This window comes from Mchenga conophoros, linkage group LG14 (genome assembly GCF_057382185.1).
Source record: "Mchenga conophoros isolate Kocher_MC1m ecotype Shallow Benthic linkage group LG14, M_conophoros_male_GT1.1, whole genome shotgun sequence".
Taxonomy (NCBI): domain Eukaryota; kingdom Metazoa; phylum Chordata; class Actinopteri; order Cichliformes; family Cichlidae; genus Mchenga; species Mchenga conophoros.
The window spans coordinates 30,533,871-30,555,188 of NC_140539.1; the positions used below are offsets into that span (position 1 = coordinate 30,533,871).

The 21,318-nt window shown below is 40.0% G+C and overlaps 1 protein-coding gene across 11 annotated transcripts in view; it reads right to left on the reverse strand.

Moving 5' to 3' along the window:
- Window positions 1-7,019: 7,019 nt before the first annotated feature.
- robo2 (roundabout, axon guidance receptor, homolog 2 (Drosophila)) overlaps window positions 7,020-21,318 on the reverse strand; it is a 258,201-nt gene continuing 243,902 nt past the window's right edge. For 7 of the 11 annotated variants that reach the window (XM_085243897.1, XM_085243892.1, XM_085243901.1 and 4 more), the window contains 8 exons: window positions 20,153-20,312; window positions 17,664-17,927; window positions 16,539-16,756; window positions 12,412-12,594; window positions 11,770-11,928; window positions 11,390-11,656; window positions 9,789-9,980; window positions 7,020-9,355 (listed from right to left, as the gene is read on the reverse strand). In XM_085243897.1, the coding sequence (XP_085100023.1) occupies window positions 9,354-9,355; window positions 9,789-9,980; window positions 11,390-11,656; window positions 11,770-11,928; window positions 12,412-12,594; window positions 16,539-16,756; window positions 17,664-17,927; window positions 20,153-20,312 (1,445 nt within the window). In that variant the 3' untranslated portion in view covers window positions 7,020-9,353. The remainder of the gene's footprint in view (window positions 9,356-9,788; window positions 9,981-11,389; window positions 11,657-11,769; window positions 11,929-12,411; window positions 12,595-16,538; window positions 16,757-17,663; window positions 17,928-20,152; window positions 20,313-21,318) is intronic. The other 4 variants (XM_085243899.1, XM_085243900.1, XR_014888201.1 and 1 more) reach the window with 3 other exon arrangements.

A 21,318-nucleotide genomic window follows, 5' to 3' on the forward strand; every position in this document is an offset into this window, starting at 1 on the left:
CCTTAATTCTGACCTTTTTTCCATGTTTATTTTTTTAAACCATTCAAAGTCTGGTTTAGAGTAGTGTTGTGCTAAGCTAGTTGTTGTTTAATGTTTGTATTCACTCTTTAATCACCATATGAGAAATTTCTGGTTTGTTTTGCTGCAACTGTCGAACAAATATAACAAGAACAATAAAAACATCACAGTTAAGAACTTAAAGAACCAGAAATAACTGCAGCGAAAGTTATTGCAGTGATATTATATCATCTGGATTTGTTCAACAGAGTGATGTTGCAAGTATAAACAGCCTCTGGGTGTGAGACTGTACCTGCATTCTGATGATACTAAGATCTATTCACCATGAAGAGGGTGTGATGCATCGCATGTTTTTAAGCTAATGTCAGCTAGAAATGCACAATAGTCACTGTAGTAGAGCAGGAGATGCATTAACATCACATCCTTTGGAATTTCCTGGTAAATCTGTTTTCAACATTTGCTTTTAAATACTTGTGCTTGTCTTTCATATCAGCCATACATACTGTTTTCCCGAATGTCAAAATTATTTATTCTGTTCACATGTTAGATGCACATCAGGATCAGATCACCTTACTTAGGGTCCATATAAACAATGAAGTTCTAATCCAGATTTTAATCAGATCAGATCTAATATTATATTATTTCTTCCCTACATTTTTAGGTTGGGTTTTTTTTCCCCTTCAATTAACTGTCAATGAATTGGGCAGAAAATCAAGTTTTCTACTGCCTGACAGTCAGAGACATCCTGGCCAGTTTACCATCCTCAACATTTTCATTTTCACCAACACTGTCATTACAGACTACAAGTCCTCAGACCCACATCTCAACAGCACCCATTATCAGAAGTACTATGCAGGGATAGTCTGTTTTGTAAAACAAGCTCAATATGTGGAAGTGCTGGTCAATAACACCATGTTTTCATTCAAACAATTGGAATATTATATAGCCTCTGAAGTCATTTATCACATTCGGTGCTACAATGGGAATAAACAGAGATACAGCTTGACAGACAGAAGAGAGCGACAGGGAGAGGGATGAAATGCTAATTTTTGCCGCTTGTCCCACACAGCTGGTCTAACTGTTTGACATGTGTGATGAATGGTGTTGCACTGGTACTGCTGGCCTCTCACCTCCACTCATTGTCACCAGTCTAGAGACAAAGAAGAGGAAAAAAGCGGGGGGGGGGGACATCCTGCAGCACAAGCAGCAGAAGCAGTAGATGCTTCCTTTCATCACCTCACACACAAACGTGCGCACACACATGCAGACGCTCCCTTTTCCCCACACAAATCCACTGGTACCAACATCAAAGCGCACACACATTCAAATGCACACTCACTCCTGTTATCACACCCTGATAACTTGTATCCTACTGCAGTATGTATTTGCTGAGCAAAGCCTTTTTCTTTCTGGCTGCTTAACCAGTTTTCGCTCTCTCCAGACCGTCTCCACCAACGCCTGATGCAACAATTACAACCATATGAAACCAAGGGCTTCTGGGATTACGCGAAAAAACAGGTATTCCACCATAAACTGCATATTTGCTACACATCCCATTGCGAGAGAGAATGAATAAGAGGTGAAGTACACACTGGTAAGCAGCTGGAAATAAAAAATGGGACTGGAAGGGGAAAGTTGCTTTGTTGGCAAGGAACAGAGCAGTCATTACTCGTCCTACCCCCCAGGCACAGGGAGAGGAAGAGCTGCGAAACAGCAGCGCTTGCCTCCCAGTCTGCACTGATGGGTTTGTTTAAAAGGTCAGGATAGATCGGTGAACCTTTTTCATAAATATGAATGCAAAAACCTCTCAACCATTCCAAGGAAATATCATGAAAATGGGTTATTTACACATTATTCTTTGATTCTGTGTGGGGGGGTGTTTTAAATTTTATGCCTTGCTGTTCCAATATTTCATAAAGAATTTTTATCTCAACACTACATGAATCTGTTCTATGACCTTATGTCAATAAAATAAATCTTTTTTTTCCAGTGCTTTTCCAAAATAATACAGTTTAACACCAGAAAAACATGATTAATGTATGTTTCCTGCCATGCCTATAATAGTGCACAGGAGATTATAACTGCGACAACTGTGAAAATGAAGGTAAGCGTTAAATTAATGGAAGTAAAGCTATATCAAAAACTAAGTTAGCAAGTATAAGTAAGATGATCTGTAAAGCCTGATATTTTTAAAGCCTCTGCCACGACACACCAAAGAGAAACTGCAGGGCTCGATCTCCCACTGCACCATGAGTCCAAACGCTCTGACAGATAACCAAACAAACAAATACATAAATAAACTCTTCAGGCTTCAGTGTCACTAAAGAAAAAAAAAAAAAGAACCAGTATTAGAGAGAAACTGGTTGTTTTTCTGCATAAGTATGTTTTTCAGATGAAGGAGAGTCAAGAAAAATCCGGCAGCAAGAAGAAAGTGAGTGCAAGATGAGAGGCGGGGGAAAAAAAGAACACTGATATGAGTAATTGTTGACATTTATGAGCAACTGAGGAAGTAAAGAAGTTCAAACTGTTAAAAGTGTCTGCTTTACATAGGCCATAATCATTCATGGCGAGAAACCACGCATGAAGTATCACAAGCCTGCACGAGGCATAGATCAGTGTCCAAAAAAGATGCAACTGCAAATGTTCAACCAGATTTACAAGATGAAACCAAAAGTGGTTGATTTCAAACTTAAGTATCAGATTTCACTAATTCAATAACTGGCGACAGCCTCAATTGATTTTGGCACATCTTACACGTTAAAAAAAAAAAAAAACAAAACAAAACAACGTGTGGCTGGCAGTTAGCAATTAAGTAAATAATAACCCACGGAAGAATAGTGGGAAAGGAAAAAACAGATCAAGCTCCTCTTGCATAAGTATTATTAAGCAATTGTTTAATGGAGTCATCACTTTTGGCAGAATGGAGCATAGATTACACAAGGTCCTTGGCACCAACTAATTTAGCATTGGCTAAACACCAAATTTTTACTTAAACTGAAAACATCTTAGATGACGTAAAAACTGACTACAAACTTCACCCACTTCTCAAGCTTTCTACTTGTCGACGATGACCCAACAGGTACCCATTTAACAAACAGTGTCTCATTATCGTAGTGGATAGTCTTACCTCAAATCACGTGTCCTCTGCTCAACCAGCTCTGGAAATAATATCCGACTTCTGTGTGAAACCCGCTGGGCATTTTCAAGAACATGGTTTTGATAACTCAGAAGTCCTAAGCTAACATGCGCAAAATTCGGTATTTTCACATCGTGTCTCCACTGGCAGCTTTACAGAAATTGTCCTACTTTCATTTGAAACTGAAACTTGAAACATTTGACTTTTAGTATTTGTTGACCACTTGCGTCACGTTAGACTCATAAATTCCAGAAATGTGGGCCTCTTGCGCCCCCCCTCTTAGCCTCAGATGCACGTGACTGAGAGTGTTTGGTCTCGTGCTTGTTGTGCCAAAAAGCGATCGCCTGCCAAAACCTGATTTCCGGTATTTGCCAAAACTGATTGCTCGTATTTAAACTGCTATAAATAACTTGTTGGTCTATAATATGTCAAACATATGTCAAGTGTATCCCTCATGAATGACATCAACTCAGCTTGAGCTGTAAACAACATTCCTGTAACAAGGTAGAAGCCAATCAGTTTTTGGCAGTGACTTTTATTTATCCTTTATTTATCCAGTTAAAAAAATGTCGTTGACATTAAAAATGTATTTTTTAAGAGTAATCTGGACAACAGGACAGCAGAAATTGCAATAAATATAACAATAGTTCTGTAAACATATTCTAAGTGAACAAAAAGGACCAGATTGGTTATGGTAAGTACAATAACACAGAGTTATAAAGATACTTGAAAACCAGGTAATTTAATTTTTTTATATATAACCCCTTTGTAAACCCTTTTCACCGAAGTCTATTTACCAACATACGTAAAGATATTACACATAAAAAATACACGGAAACATTGGAAATCAGTTTTAGGCAGCGATCACTAGGCCGCTAAACTGCTGACACCGAATTTGGTAAAAAGATGGAAGAAAATGCTTTCAGGTTCTTTTTTTATACATGAGTAACATAAGTAAAAAGTTAGCATAAAAACGGAAGCACAATTTTATATACAATTCCATAGTTATTGGTGCCTAAATGGTGAAATCTACATCTGCGCAATGGTGCAACTGAGGTGTAGAAAAATAACACAGAACAAGTGACATCACAGTACATGATTTAATAAAAAGATCACAGCTGTGTGTTTGGAATAACCATGCAGATTGAACAAAGTGAACTCTAATTTGTGAGTTCACCAAGGTCATTCTTTAAATTTCCTCCCAAAAAAACTTTACTTTTTCCCCCATAACTTTATATAGTAGTTTATCTACTGAACATGTATTGATGAAAATGCTTGGGGTGCTTCATCAATCTCTGGAGGAGCTATATGGATCTTCATAGTCAATGCAGAAAACTCAGTAGACCAGATCATGATGTGACAGAAATGTCAGGACTTATTATAAACTCTATGCAGCAAGTGCTTAATACGTAATTCAAAAAGAATTATTCCTCATTATGTAATTTATCAATACAGATATAATCTTTTTTTATTATTAAGCTCACATATAACATATATTTGGTATCATTTAGGAAGTAAGTGATGGACTATAATGATTAAAATGTGAGCTCGTTGTTTGTGAGTGTTTATAGAGATTTTATAAATATTGAAAGAGGAGATTCACAAATATTTTTGTCAGGAATAACTGTGTGGGAACTTTTTCTTGGTGACTTCACTCATGGTACAGCATTCTTTCCATCAACACTAACTGTCGGTGAATTTATACTGCAGCATTTAAAAGAACAGTTAAGAGAACAGTTAAGAGTCACGTAACAATAAACATCTTAAACAGCAACACGTATTCCCAAGGCATGATGGGAGATAACTAGCCGCTCCCAACACACCACAATATGTACTAGGATTAATACAGTATGACTACTGCACTTACAAACTTACAGTCTGGTCCCACCTCACGTGGGTTATATTTGCATCTGGCAATAAATATTTGTATGTTCAGGTTTCAGACTGGGTTTTTTTTTCTGTTCTTGGATGTCCGTGAGGTCACTGACTGCTAATACACTTAGCATGATCATGTCAAACATATAGCATTCTGGTTGTGATCATAGAAGTGCCAACCACTTCTGTTTGAGATTCAGCCAGTCAGGGGCTAGCCAAGGCTAAAAGCCAAGGCTATGGAGCTGGTAACACATTCTGAACATATCACATCTACGTGGAACATTTTTAAGGGCTCAAATGGTCTAGATAGCTCATTTTTTGTGGTTATGATTCATTCCATGGGCACCTTCATGAAAATCCAGAACAACCACCGTTATACCCAAAATATTGCTTATTTGAGACCAGAGCAGGTAGTTTGTACTGCCGGTGCCGGTATGTGAACTACTCCTTCATAAAAAAGTAAGAATATAATTATTTGTTGGGCTTTTTAATAGATTTAGGTGGCAATGTAATTAATTTTTATCCATTTTCTTAACCACTTATGTGATTTAGGATCCCAGTACGGTAGGAGCTTATCTCATTTGTGATAGCTTGAGAGGTGGAATACACCTTGGGCAAGCTGCCAGTCCACCACAGGGCTATCACATAGAAACAGCCATTCACACCTATGTCCAGATTAACATCACCAATTACCTGACATGCAAACATGCAAACTCAACACAGAAAGGTCCCAGGCTCTGGCTGGCTGATTCAGCCCCTGGACTTTCTTGCTTTAGTTGACAGTGTACCACCATGCAGCCTGCTTGTTTATACCTGAATGTTAATGCCGATACAGAGGCTGTTCCTAATTTTATGCACCCCGTTCTACACCACTTCTTTCACAAGTTTTTTGGAGAATTTTCACAGATTTTAGTTTGAGCTCTGTGCAAGAGAGCTTGAAAGCAAGCTGCCTGTCTCAGTGATTTAGGAGATTTGGGTTTGTGTTTGAAGCTGCTCTTCTGGAAGGATCAAGGAAGGGATTGGTTTGACATAAAACGCACAGCTGAGTCAGGAACCCTTTTAAACACACAGTGAGCTAAACAACTCTACTGCATACACACACAGCACAAAATAAACTACACTTGTGCTGTTGCTGAGTCAAACACTATTAAGATATTAGCAGGGCCATGTTTTGTAGAAAAAAGGCAAACTTGCATTTTTAATGTTGCAGCTGCAGTGCAAGTATCCAAGAAAAACTGAATATTTAACCTTGAAAATAATCTTGTTTGACTGTATTTTTGTATGTACTGTATGTATTTTGTCTGTCATACTGTGTCGAATCTGACCTCCCGCGCTATAGTCTTTCTATCACAGACAAAGCCATTTTCCATTTTTCAAAAATATTTTATTTGATATTGATCCAGGTACAAGGAAATAAAAGAACATGGATTTATCTTACAGGACGTGGGAATGAAGCTGTAAAAGTTTATTTTCTTGATCCACTCTCTTCTTGGACATGCAAGTGAATACAGAAGGTGGTTTACAGGGGAAAAAAAGGAGAATGTACTGTACTGTAGAAATGGCATTGGATCAGGGTGTCGACCTCACCCTTTACTGTACAGAAAGACTTCACCCAACACCTTTCTCTTTTTGTCATTTTTAATCCTCTTTTATAGCAAAAAAGGCAACACACAGATAGGCTACAAAGAACCAACAATATTGAGAAAATGAACAAAGGAGAGGAAAAGCACTTTTATCCTTTGTCCTCCTGACAAGCAAATTGTGAGCATTTTTACTCCTTGTGTTGAAAGGATTGTAAGTTTCTTCAGTTTTGACATGAGAAGAGCAGTGCAGTGAACATGCAAGATGAAGAGTGACGACTACTGACCCGGCACTTCACCATGCTGTGAGCACAGTGTGCCTTTCATCTCAATATGGCCTCGCTGCTCGGCTCTGACACCAAACTTTACAAGGAACAAAAAAAAAAAACACATTTTATATCTCACAAATCTTTATGCATATTTCACAATATACTTTTATTATCATTTTAATAAATACAAAACGACACTGTGATTTAAAAGAAAACAATGAGTATTAAAGAGACACTAAAACGCATTAGACAATCTTAATTTGGTATGTTCTTTTACTGACATCTTAAGGTGGATGAACCAGCACATTATACTCAAAGTCCACAGCAGAAAAGAAAAGAGGGGACGACAGAATCAGACATGAGAGGGATAAACTGTCAATGGAAATGGAATGGCATAATCAAGTGGAGATGCGTATGGATATATACACATATATACACATACATAAACACCACCAGAATGTAAAATAACCTGAGATACTCTTTGCACCTCATTTCCAGAACACTGGCCACTGGGTGGATGGTAAAAAAAACAAAATGACATGGCATGACGACAACAGTACAACAGCATCTGATGGCCTTTAGTTTCCCACCCCCCCTTTATCAACATTAGCAGTACAAAAAAAGACAAAACAAACAGTCATTAAACCACAAAAATCCTGAACATTAATATTGAAAACATTGTTTTAAGCAGCGTTTTGGAGTCCATAAAAGGCATACAAAGAAACAAGCTTCTCATTAAAAAAAGGACAACCAAAAAAGAAAAAAAAGTCATTGAAAAAGACAACAATTGAGAATCAGAGGCTGAGAAGTTGAAAGCGGCAAAACATAAGTGTGTGTGTGTTGTGGCAGTCGGGCAGACAGAAAGTGTTCTGCTCCACACTCGGGTTGCACACATGGAGGCAGTGAGACCTACTAGTTAATATACAAGGCCTTTCTCCATTTTCGCTCCACTCACAGCTACGTTGTAAAACATACGCACTCATTTTTATCCCTTAACATCACTGACACAAGACTGTGCTGATCTTAGCATACTGGAGGCCAACCGCCGCTTCTGTAGATTTCATTAATGAACAGCACCCGGCTGAACCCAGCAGGTCGGTGTGTTGTTTTCCTGGATCATACTGTACCCAGTAACAACATCACAAACATCAAAGAGTAAGTGCTGTAAAAATCAAACAATTAAAAAAATATTAGTAACCAAAAGACAATAAAATGAAACAAACAAACAAAAACACAAAAGATGTAAACAATTGCTGTTGTTCCACTCATGATTTAGGAGTAACATTACAACTAATAACAATAAATGCTCCTTTGTTTGTGTTTCCTACCTATTAAGGCCATAGAAGAATCACAAATCTGCCTTTGTAAGTGCTCCGACCGGACTGCAGCATGCGGATAGATTTCAGCGACTCCTCCCTTTTAACCGTTTTATTCTAAGTGTGCTGTTTTACTGAATTATTTAGGTAGTAAAACCTAATAGAAATGAAAAAAAGAAAAAGAATTTGAAATGCTCGGAAACCCTTGTACTAGAATGGAGCCAATGCTTGGAGTTGCCCCCAAACATCGAAAACTAGATATTTCTATCATTTTAGGGGTTAAATAACCAACTACAGCAATACAGAATCCTTTCTGTACTTCTTTTGGCCTCGTATCTGTCCTTCAGACCCTCAGGAACCTTGTGTGTCTGCCACCCAATTTGTCTCAACTGTGGAAATGGGTGCCTTATTTGTTGCTGTCTGTGAGCAAAGCATTACTCTTTAATATCTCTCTGTACATTAGCATATATTTTTCTTCTCTCTACTTTACAGTACAGAAACTCCTCTTCACATATTCTTCCGGTTCTTCATGTCAGCAGGAGCTATGTTTTTTTGTGCTTATCACCAAAAATTGCAGTGCAAAAACAATAATTAATAATAACAATAATAATGATAATAATTAATGGTAGCTATCAACAAACAATGGATTATAAAACAATTATTTTATGGCACAACAGCCACTCATTTCACATATAATACAAATAACCAGATAAAACCCAACTGTTCCTGTATATGGAAATAAAAAGCTCAAACAGAATCAGGCTTGCATAGCAATGCAACAACAAGTTAAAGAATATATTTACAGGAAACAAAATCCCCTTTTCCTCAAGGGCAGTTACCAGAAAATTTGTTCTCTTATAGATGTTTTGATTTTTTTCTTTTTTAACTTGCCTTTTTCTAACAAAAAGAAAATTGGAGTAAGGTAGGAGGTGGAAAATATTTTCTTGAGGACAAAAAACATAGTAAGATGTACAGTATGTCTGTGTCTATACATCGCATTTACAGTTCTGTGACACTGTTTTTCTCCGTAGTTCTCATTGCTGCACTGCTTCCCTCTGAGAACACACAGGTAAGGACAAAGTTCACTACCCCGGCAAAGAGGGTGTCACTCTTCCAAAGAGAGAACAGGTTCTCTCCAGTTTAAACTGCAGGCAGATCACTCTGTGAGAAGAGGAATAAAAGAAAACATTAGGATTGGGAAAAAAAGAGAAAAAAATTGTTTTCTTTAAGTAAAGAACCTAATAAACATGTTGGGAGGCATTTTTGCCAGGAATTCAAAGGAAACAGCTGGACTGACTCTTTCCCAAGTTAAAACAATAACTGCCAGTATAATAAAATCTAAGTTGAATCCATCCACTTACACAAACACTGACAAGCTTTTGCAGGAAATATATACTGAAACAGCCAGACACACTTAACACAGGAAGTGTGCACAAGTAGGGTGGATAAACTGTTGTTTGGCAAGATGCAGTTATAGTAATTTTATGGTAAGCATTGCTGCACTACAAAACTTGCCCTTTTTTACTGCAGTATATGTGCCGTGCCATATACCATAAAACACTGCTGTCAAACATCAAAGTACTAAATTACTCACATAACTCTCCTGAGTACTGTCCTTGTCCATTGGTCCCCAGAAATTCAGCATGCTCTGTGGCGGTCCACTGCTGTGGTTGTCGTGGACCCTCAGTCTTGCGTGGCCCTGTTGAGCCCTTGGAGGAGCCTGTGCCAGAACTGTGGCCACCAGGGGAAGGGAACGATGGTTTACTATATGGCAAACACCCCTCTTCTAAAAACACACACATAGGAACCGAGAGGCATACTTTAAGTTTGAACTTTTATTATTGCAGTGTTACACATCTTGCATCTGATGCATGGAGACAAAGAACACTTTGCAACCACCACCCCACACTCTTGACATCTGCAGAGTGGCCGTGCCAACGAGCAATGCCAGGGCGTGCCATGGAGAGGACTCTCAGCTTCGCACATGGCCTTGCAGCCACCACCCTTACGATGAGGGTAAATACAATAACAGGGGGACTACTGGCTGCTGTGGCACCTCCTGCTGCAGGGCAACATAACATTGACCCTCAGTAGTCTCCATCATTGCGTGAAATCTCATCAAACTGCTCCCCACTGCTCTGCTAATGACTGTAATATAGCCTTCCCTGACCTCACTGGAGCCTACTGCAAATCAGTCAGTGCACTGAAACATGAGGGAATTCACCTACAGTGTTTTTCGTAAAAATGCTGATTGTGACACCTGTCTTTGTCTCACAGCCTCAGATTAACTGTCTGAGAAACTCCTGGCACAAAGAGTCCAAGGAGCGCAGCATGAAGAGCTCTAATGGTCACAAACAAACAGGCGTGTGCACACATAAGATTAATGAACACACACACAGATGGAGTGTAGAGAGCTGCTGTTTGTGTGAGAAGAGAAAGCTAAAGCGATTAGAGTGCATTTCAGTTGCTGGGGCCTCCTGCCTTACTTGGAGTGGAGCAGGCTGGTACTGGCAACAGTTACAGGGGCATTACGGTGGCTGAGGGAGGGCTGAGGGGGGGCATTCTGGAAACCAGAGCAAGTGGCAGACAGTGCAATCTGTTCATGGGAGCCCAGTCTCAAAGCAGCATGACTAACTTCAACACAATCACTTAGAGAAAAATCCCCAACCGCAAAGGCACAGCAGCAGCTAAACTCCTGTGTTATTGTTGTTTTCTGGCCATAATGAAAGGAATTATCTTTGTATTAAAATAAATAGTTCAGTCATTAACAAGAAATATTCCACTTCCCTTTTGACTTCACTTGCTTTGAAAATAATGTTATTTTTCTTGCTAATGAATGGTTTTATGTGAGTATAATTATTTTATAGATTTTGTTTTAGGTTGCAAAGTGCATTTTTTAACAAATAAAAAGGATGAATTGTTTATGTGAGCAAAATGTAATGTGCTTTCCTGAACAACAGCAGCAAGACAAACATTTCCAATTGGTTATTACATTAATTCATAAAAAAAACTTTAAGTCCTAACAACCACATGGAAAGCCTCACCTGACTTTCAGCCTAATGCTTTTGCAATTGTTGTAACCCATTAGCGCACACATTGTTGCATACTATGCTTTAAAGTGAAATTTTATCTCTGTGTTAGCCTTAATGCATTAATGCCAGTTCCCGTTTTATGGCTAAATATTTTCATCTGCACCTGTTTTGTGGCCCCTGCGGCCATCATCAGCTCGGTCTGCAGAGCCCAGCCTGTCTTGAACCTGGCGATGATGTTCCAAAGAAGTGCGCGTCTGTCTGTCAATAGAGCTCTTCATGTCTTCTGGCCCACACAGGGATCCTGAAATAGGCGGGCGCTCTAAGGAAGAAGCCTTCCTATCTGTTGGGGGCGCCATGCTGTTTATACTGCGGCCCCCCTGGATACGGCCCTGCCCCTGACAGGGAGGAGGCTCAGGTGGAGGAGGTAGGTCTGTGCCAAGAGAAAACCACACTAAATCAACTGAATACATGAGTTATGTATATATTACCATAACCCCTTTTTTTAAATTTTCAAAATGTGTTTTTGGTTGCTTCCTCCCTCACCGTCTGCACCAGCATCTCTCCGATGGGGTGTTGTGCCCTGACTTCTGGGTTTGCGAGTTGGCCTAGTGGCCCTCTGGTGGCCCAAGCTGTGTGTGCCGACTGTGCTGCCATCTGTTGAAAATGGACTGCTGGGCCGAGGCCTATGGGACAAGCCTTTACCTGCAGGAGGGATAAAGGACCACAGGCCAGATGGTTAGTAAAGATATTACGGAGCCAACAGTGAAGTCAAAACAGTCATCAGGAAAAGGAAAAGTTATCAATCAAGATCCAGCAAGCCTAATAGGGGAAAAAGGTAAATGTTTTCATTAGAAGGGAGAGCATTTGGTTGAAGTCCTTAAAAGGTTTTAAGCATAGCATATCACCCAGATATTACACAATGCACCAAAGAAAGCAGAGGCAGATCAGAGCTAAGTCACATTTAAGGATCAGGAGATACCCGCAATGTAGCCATATAGAGCAGGTACCATGCACAACCTGGGCACAGCATCCAAAAGCAACAGAAAAGAAAATAACAAGGCAGCATTATGGGGAAAACATCAGCCAATGGATGACAGGAGGAACAATTAGAACAGAGATGAAAAGATAATTTGTCAGTGGCAGACGGTCCAGCCCAGCAATGGATATCTGGTCCCACACACCAACCTCTCTTGCTGAGGCTAGTGCCCTCAAGGCGATAGCCTGCCTTGTCTGCAGCAGCCACCAGGGCCTGGGCAAAACTGCAGTGGGTAAAAATCGAGCCATCAGATGAACTGCCCAGACTGGACCTATGGCTGGAGAAATTACGGTCATCTTCTGAGGCCGAGCCCCACCCATTCACCATGGACCCTGTAGAACACCATAGGTTTCAGCATAGATGTTTGTGTGTGTTTATGTGAGTATGTGTGTAAATGGATAGTTATTTATCTGAAACACTCACGCTGAAATCCCAAGCTCATACAGATTCAACAGCTATAGCCTCTATGGATATATGAGCTCACATTCTGAACATCTGTGCTTTGATTAGACATTTAGATGAATAAACTTATTGAGTGGTCTTAAAAAAAAGAAGCAATATGAATATTGTACACTTAAATGAATTAAATTTGCTGTGGGGCATTTCTGTTCTTGCAGGTGAGCGCTTTGTATAGTCATTCTGTTCTGGCATGCCCTCTTTCATCTATTATAAACACACACATTGCATACACACACACAAAAGTGCACATTTACACACACCAGAATATACACAGTGGAACAGCAGGACTGTCATCAACTTATTTTGCACGTCTTTTGATAAAGAACAATGAGCGCACCTGTGCAGAGCAGAGTTAGCTACACGACTGCCTCAGGTGACATCTCACAAAACATCGTATTGAATCAAACACCTGGAGGTATGCGCACAGTTTTTTTTTTAGTCCCATTTAAAAATGCACAACCATCGCTGTCTAAAAATGTGCAGTAGTTTTAAGAAAACTACAGGTTTTAACTTCTATGTGCACAGCACTTTAATGATTTAAAATTCTATGAGCATTAATCAATATACTGCTCAATAAGCTACAACAACACAAGCGAGTATTTTTACAGGATCAAAGGGGCACAAATAAATAAAATGTGTATATATTGTCAGGCTTTTGGATTATATGCTACTATATTTCTTTATGCCTTCATTTTTCTTCCTTCGCATAAAAAGCTAGGCCAGCACTTTAAATATAAAAGCATCACTCTGCCAATAAAAATATGCCATTTTGGCAAGCAAAAACACAGAGAACAGTCGGCTAATGTGACAGCTTTCAGTGGGACTGGTTTGGCAGTCTTTGCTAAAGTGGCATAAACCCAAGCACTCAGCTCACACACACTATCCTTCCCTCACACAGAGCGATGTGATTGGACAAACTGGTGTAACACAGAATTGGGGAGATGTGAGGCTAAAGGTTGTTTAGAGAACGGTGGGGACAAAAGTTAGCAGCAGGATTCATTAAAAGGTCAGGATAATACAAAGGGTAGCAGATTCTTGGCCCAGGACTGCTGCATATTGCAGGCTGTGATTCAAATGAACACAACTAACACATGAGTGTGCTCTCTCAGATGGCACTTCCCTTTGCAACACAATAGAGCACATTAACAATTGGACATAAAACTTGTTAATATCACTGTGGTTTATTTTACCAGACACACTGGGAAATCCCCTTCAAAGGCTTCTCCAACTTCCCCATCTGTGAGTCTCTTTGTCTGTAACCAGATGTCTCAAAGAGACTGTAACTTAGTCACTGGTTGTGACTTTATGGAATTGCACTTTCAACAGAAGAGATTGCAACATCTTTTCACTCCTATTGCAGGGAAATTCTCTCAGATTAATGGAAACTTCTATAAAATATAGGCTTGCATAAGGTAGAGTACCCCCTTACACATCCCATTTTCACAGAGCAAACTGAAATCGAAGGCAACTAGTTTGAGCCCTCCATCTTTCCTGGCCATTTTCTTTGAAATTCTTTTCTAAGAGTTTTTCACTAAGAAAGAAAGACAGCAATTCCACTGGGTCCAATCCTCCCACAAAGAATAGAGCAGATAATGAAGTATAGGCAGTGCCAGCCAAAGCACTGAAGCTTCCAAGTCCTTTCGGCTCAGCGAAGGAACACTGCCTCAGCAAATCACATCACAGAATGACTTTTCAGTTGCTCTAACTGCCACTTTCTACTGCAGAACCTCTGGAGCACTTCTATTCTCAGAAACAGCAATCCAATCAAACTGTGATCATTCTAACATAATTTGATAAAAATTCAATCTAGTTTTCTTTTTGCCCTAGAAATATAACTTTTTTTTGGCTCCAGACCAAGGTTTGCTCTACATATCTGCCATTTTATCACATCTTGAACAAGAGCAATGGGCCAAACTGTGTTCTCGAAAAAACGCTGGCCGACACCCTCCATGTTCCATGCACTGATAGAGCAAGACCAGTAAACGCTAGGCGGATGGAGGGCAGTAAAACCCAGGCTGCCTCCCTCCTGCCACTAAAACTGATTTACACTGACGGGAACCCTAATCTGCATGTCGTTAAGTAGGAAAATCATTCCCCCTGATGAGCAGGCGTCTACCTGCCACCAGGAGATCTGACCCCACACCTCGCAAACCTGGCAAGACTTTATGGGTGAGTAATCGCCCAGAACAGCCAAGCTTTCGAGTCATTGTACGCATAACAGCTTCACTGCCACCACATCTTAGCTGTGCATGACCTATATAGAGCCAAGTAATACCTACGTGTTCACCTCAACTCTGTAGCTTGTGCAAGCAATCGCTCTGCAATACCACCACAACAGGAGGAGTTACATTTATCAGCTAAAAATAAGTTGCCTTAACTCAGAGCATGGAATAACGAATTGGAAAACCTGTGCAGACAGTCCGCTGGTGAAAAATGCCCCTGAGGAGAGTGCAGGTTCTTTTCTTCTTTTTTTTTCTGGAACATCACTGAAAGGTTAGATTTACTGGCCTTTGGTGTAACATTATGAAAACAGACCTATTTCCATATTATTAAAACAATGACAAATCCATCAAGCGACGCTTGACAGCAATCTCACTCCTGCCCCTCCCCTGTTTGTGTAGCCTTAAAACGGTGGCTACAATAAATCTCAGCAGCGTCTCCCCTTTTCCCTCTCTTCCTCCTGCTCACCCCGGAGCTGGGGCTGTGTCTGTGTTGTCAAACGATGGGGTGAGAGGCAGACTTGGAGAGAGATAAAAAGAAATAGTGCTGTCTTCAGAGTAATACAGTGGAGGAGAGATGCAGCAGATTAGGGCCCCGTTGCCGCTTTATATTCCTCTAAATACATCAGCAGCAGCATGTGTCAGTGCTACCAAAACCACTGTTCCATCATCCCCTGGAAAACCACTCTTTAATGTTTCTACTGACAGGGTAGGCCAATATACAGCACTGTTTGTCTTCTTATTTTTGAGCTTTCTCTCTCAGATAGCCCAGCTCCTTCGATTTTTTGCTCTCTTCCTTATTCTTACCACCCATAAATGTCTCAATATAGCCTTTATTTTTCAGTGTTTACACACATAACCTGATGGATACACAGTATCACAGGTCAACACTAAACTAGAATTTTCTACCAAACCTATTCCCCATATGTCACTTTTATCATAAAAGTCCATTTTTGCACTTTTACCCCTTTACATTGCAGATGGATAGTCAGGCCTGGTCAGTATGATAGCAGCAATCCAGAACCCAGCTCCTCCACTGCAATGTCATGCCCTTCATATGTCCCCTCAACAGACGGCTGTAAAAGTTTTCAGTGAGTTGTAAAAATGGAAATGGTGCCTCTAGTCTGGAATGGAATATGCCGCACGTGAAATTTATTTCAAATCTCCTCGGGAAGATACGGTTGGCTCTGGCTCCGGAGCTGTGTGCAAGTTAAATCACAGTCACTCTCCCCTACCCTCTCCCTCCTCTTAATTTCCCTCTCACTATCCTGTTTAAAATTCATGGACTTTCTTATCTGTTTTCTTTTTTGAAAATGATAATTGTAATTCCCCAGAGCCTGCCAAAGGTGCTTAAAAAACTTGATTGAGGGCCAAAAATTAACACACCAAAGTCATGAAGAACGCGTTATGAACAACAATCCATTTGCCGTTAAACAAGATGTAACAACGATGGGAGTTGAATGCATTTTACCTGCTTATGGACATTTGAATAAAAAGAAACAAATCCCATTTACTTATGCATTAAAATAAATTATACTGCGGTTAACAACATTAGGTTAAAGCCCCGCCGGCTCCAGATACAAATCCAACAGCCTTACCTGTTAAAGAGCTGTCCAGGTTGTCCATGCTAGACCCTGGTGTGTGCTCAATTCCGCGGGGATGCCTGGCTCCATAGCCTTCATCCTCCTCCTCATCTTCCTCCTCCTCCTCCTCATCATCAGGCAGGTCAGTCTCCAGGTCGGAAACCATTGTGCTCGACACGTAGCCCACTGGAGGAGCTGGAGCCTGGGGAGGAAGAGAGCCTCCCTGCATGTGCCTGGTAAAAAAATTTTTAAATAAATAAATACTCCATATAATCTGATATTGGGGAATGTGGAGCGGTGATGACTATCGAACGTATAACATGTGGTTGCATGTGGAAATGTAGAGCTAATTACAGAGACCTGTATTATGTGGGCCGCTGAATAAATATGGACAATTTCACTAATTCCACAGTGCAGCTTGTATGCTAACACAATGACCTACTAATTGCTGCTGTGGATGGTATAAAGGGATGCTCTCCAGGCCTGTCGACACATGGCTGTCACCTCAGTGGCAGCCTGCTCTGCTGACAGTCACGTTTGTTAGAGGAGTGCAAAGTCTTTGACGCGGTTTGCAGTGGGAATTGGTTGTAATTACTGGCCCTCTGGTGTTGTCAGAGATGCTCTCTAACCAACAGAGTCATTACCGGGTAACATGACATCTCCTTCCTGACAAGGCTTCCCAGCTCTCCCACTACCACCCACTTCACTATTATGAATGAATGCCAGTCTCTCATTCTCTGCGCGTTGCTGACAGAATGAAGCATGGTCTTCATCTGACTTGCATGAGCACAACAATGGAATGCACCGTACAAGTGTAGGGGGAGTAAACAACCATGGGTACGAAATTGTGTCTCTTAGAGTGAGCAAAATACAGTAGTCGCCTAAGTGGTAGCATGGGCCCATTAAAATGAAATGATTAATGGGTTTATCTCCGCTGCACACACAGTTGACATGAGGAATACTGCAGGAACAGAATAAATCCTGGAAGCAATAAACAGGAACACAATGTACAGTAAGCACTGTAAAATAAAAACAATGCATGTACGACTACAACAGTATATCTGTCTAGATAAATAGATTGATAGGACTGCAGTATCTAATTTAAATATTTACAATGCTTTTTAATGCTGCTGTGTTTACCATGTTTGTTTTGCCATGTCCAGTTGGTACGCTCTGGTCAGCTCATCCAAATGGGCCTGGAGCATGGGCTGCATCTCATCTCGGGGAGAGGGGGTCAGGGTGGCTGTGGACTGCTGTCCAAAGGACACAGCAGCGGGGGATGAGGCGACCCCCCGGATAGGCGGGGTGGGAACCCTTTCTTCCTCTTCCTCCAGCTCATCCTCCATGCCCTGGTGGAGATATGTCTGCACAGGCATGGGCGGTCCCCAACCATCGCTCTCATACCTGAGGGAAAATGCATGTTTACCACACAAATGTAGTTAAGGTTACATATAGCCTGAGCAAGAGCTATAAGCTGTTATTTTTGTTACTGATTAATATCGACTTATTTTTACTATTTAGTATTTTCCCAATTATCAACCAATGAGTTTATCTGAAAATACCAGAAGCATTTGATGGACTTAAAAAATAAGGAGCTTGGAGGTTTAATCACCACAACCAAAAATGATAATCTACTAATTTAATTTAGCACAGCTTGCTGATTTTAAAGCTATGCATGTTTTATATAATATCAAACTGGAAAGTATGGACAGACATAGTAATGGCATTACTGTAGATGTGTGATATTGTCAGTGTCTGCAAGTAAAAGACGATTGAGAAAAGTAGATAGCATAAAAAAATATATGTCAAAAGAAACTGATATGTGCTAACACAGTTTTGTGACCTTCTCCAACTTTCATTGGACAGCAATTTGTTATACAACAGTCCTGATTAGAATTACAGTTGGTGTCAAGCTTCAATTCCTCATAGCTGTGCTTATACATGCTGAAATAATACTAGCCATAAAGAAGGTGTTCATTATAGAAATTTGTCAGGGCACACTCCATAGGACATAACTGTTTTAATCTGCTGCCATTAAGAGCAGCCTCAGATTTACAGTGCATGAGACTCTTCATTTGCCAGATAGCCTATTAAAGCAGATGACTCTCCCAGATTGGAAATGGGAGTAAGAGGACATGGTGCCAACTGGACCAAAGAGAGACACTCTCACAATCACTTACACAAGTTACTGTTAGTTCACACTTAAAGTACAGTGTTGATTTACTGCATTTACCACACAAAATCCATTTCCATCCATGTTTACCAGGTAAACTATCACATTCACCCCCACAGCTAATGTAGAATCCCCAATTAACCTAACAACTATCTCTTTGGACCGTGGCTGGAAGCTTGATTCAAGAGGAAACTAACGCAAAAACAAGGCAACAGGCAACCTCTACAAAGAAAGGCTGTGAGGCAACAGTGCAAACCACTGCACCATTACATTAAATGAAAATTAAACAAAAAATATCAGATGTCTGGTACGGCATTAATCATTTATAAGAATCCAGCTTTTTATATCAACTTCAGCCTCAGTGTGTGTGGATAACATAAATATATCTTTATAAAACAGGACTATTAGGAGGGGTTTTTTCCCCACTATGGAATTCATCAGCGAGATTAAGCCAAAGCTACCCGTATGTCTACAAACTCACAAAGACAGACATGTTTTATTTTCATTTATTTTATAGATAGAAAAACGGGTCAGCAGATAGTTTGATTGGCACCCATCTGTATGTGGGTTTTTGTGTAAGAGCCCTGTGCAAAAGAGCACGTGTGCTGCCTGTAGAGACTATACACGCATTGATTCTTTGCTTCTCGTCAGATTTGCAGTACTAAGTCAATAAACTCAGTGAGGTACAGTCAGATGACATTAATGCAGAATGCAACCAGATTTAGTGTGTTGCTTATACAAGAAGTTGTTGGACATCATCTATATCGTTTTGCTTTCTGTGATCATTTCTTTTGTACTGCCATTTTTATTTTGTGTGTAGCTAGCTGCCCACAAAACACACAAAATATTACTTGGAACAGGTTTATTTTTCTCCCTCTTGCGCTTCCACATGAGCTCATGCTTCTTCTCTTCAATATCAGAATTGCCAGTTACAAAGCTTCTGTGTATGGCTTCTTAGCCTCCTAAATTTTTCCTAAAAGCCTTAACTTGGCTACAACAGATTTTCAATGACAGTGGACACAATATTTTTAAACAAATTCTTGACAGCATGACTTGTATTTGAGCTGACTTTCAAAAAATAATTTAAACGTTGTAATGTCTTAATTGTCTGGGTATAGACAGGATTAGTAGACTAAAATAGAATGACGTATTACATTTGGTTGCTCCAAAAAACAGGAGGCCCAGTGTGAAATGGGAGGTGATCCAGAAAACAACATAATTGGGTCAAATGGGCTGTAAAAGTTAATGAAAAATAATGACAAATACAAAAAAGGAGAGCAGTTTGAAAGATTTTGTATCTGATCGTTTGGTTAAAATAAAACTTGTGTCGCGCTTCATTTTCTACTGAAAACTGAGCTGTAAAGTGTGTATGTTGTTTCTATGCATTTAAATGGTTTTTCATTATCCATTCAAGATGGAATAATTTGTGTGTATTTTTTTATATTAGCAGACATACCCTCCCCCGTCGTGGTGATCATTGGGATAATGGTCCATCTCAGTACCAGGGAGAGGGTGAACAGGAGGAGGGGGCAGGGGAACGTTGGCCCAATTGGACCCATTGGCTTTAGTAGGTTTAGAGCCAGCCTTTGTTTTCTTCTTCTTTCCTCCCTTTCCACCTAGAAAAGATGAGACACAGTATGAAACTGTATGAAAACGACACTGTATACAATAACCAATTAAAAACGAATAAACAACTGGGAGAGCATTTGCCATCTGACAAATGTCTATTATAAATAAACTCAAATTATTCTAAACACACTACTTGGTTTACAAATCCATTTGGACTGTTTCAACACAGCCTTGCAAAGTCGTACACATTTTCAAACACAAGATTTCAATGCGCTCCTGCCTATCAGCGCTTCCATAGAAAACCTCAAGGTTGCCTGATGAAAAGCATGCTTTCATTGATTGATTGGCTGAAAAGCCTTAAATCTCCATAGAAACAGAAGAGAACTGCAGTAAACGAGGCTGAGGCAGACCTTTGTGCTCCACCCATCCCTCAGCGTCCCCTTTCACACCGGGCATTGGGTTCCACAATGAAATATCTCACTTCACAGCATCATCATAATGAATGGCTTGTGTAGTGTCGATGTGTCCCTAATGGAATTCACTGAGAGTCTATTACTACTTTCATTTCTTTTATTACACCGGAGAGCCGCTAACCCCATCTATTTCCACTCATATCCCTCCAACACCAGATTCTACCTGGTCCCATCCATCTTTATAAATCTGCCAGCCAGTTCAATACCAAGTTTTATATGATTTGGTCACTTTGGAAGAAACCTTTTTTTTTTTTTTTTTTTCTTTAAAAGATATTTGACTTCAAATCTTAAAAACAAAACCACCAAAAATATATCCTGGAAAAAGATTTCCTGTTTTTTTTATGGCTATTTGAATATTTTTTTTAATCTAGTTTCTATAATAATTTTTTATTTATATGTAATGTATCTTATATCTACCACTTCATTAGGGGCAATTCAACAGCTCTGCCATGAATCCTACTTTTTCAGGTTTTGCAGACACCTTTTAAGAAACATGATAATTCCACGTGTATGATATTGAGATTATAGCAGATACTAAACTGCATTATACTGTGGTTAAAGGTCTTCTGCACATTTACCC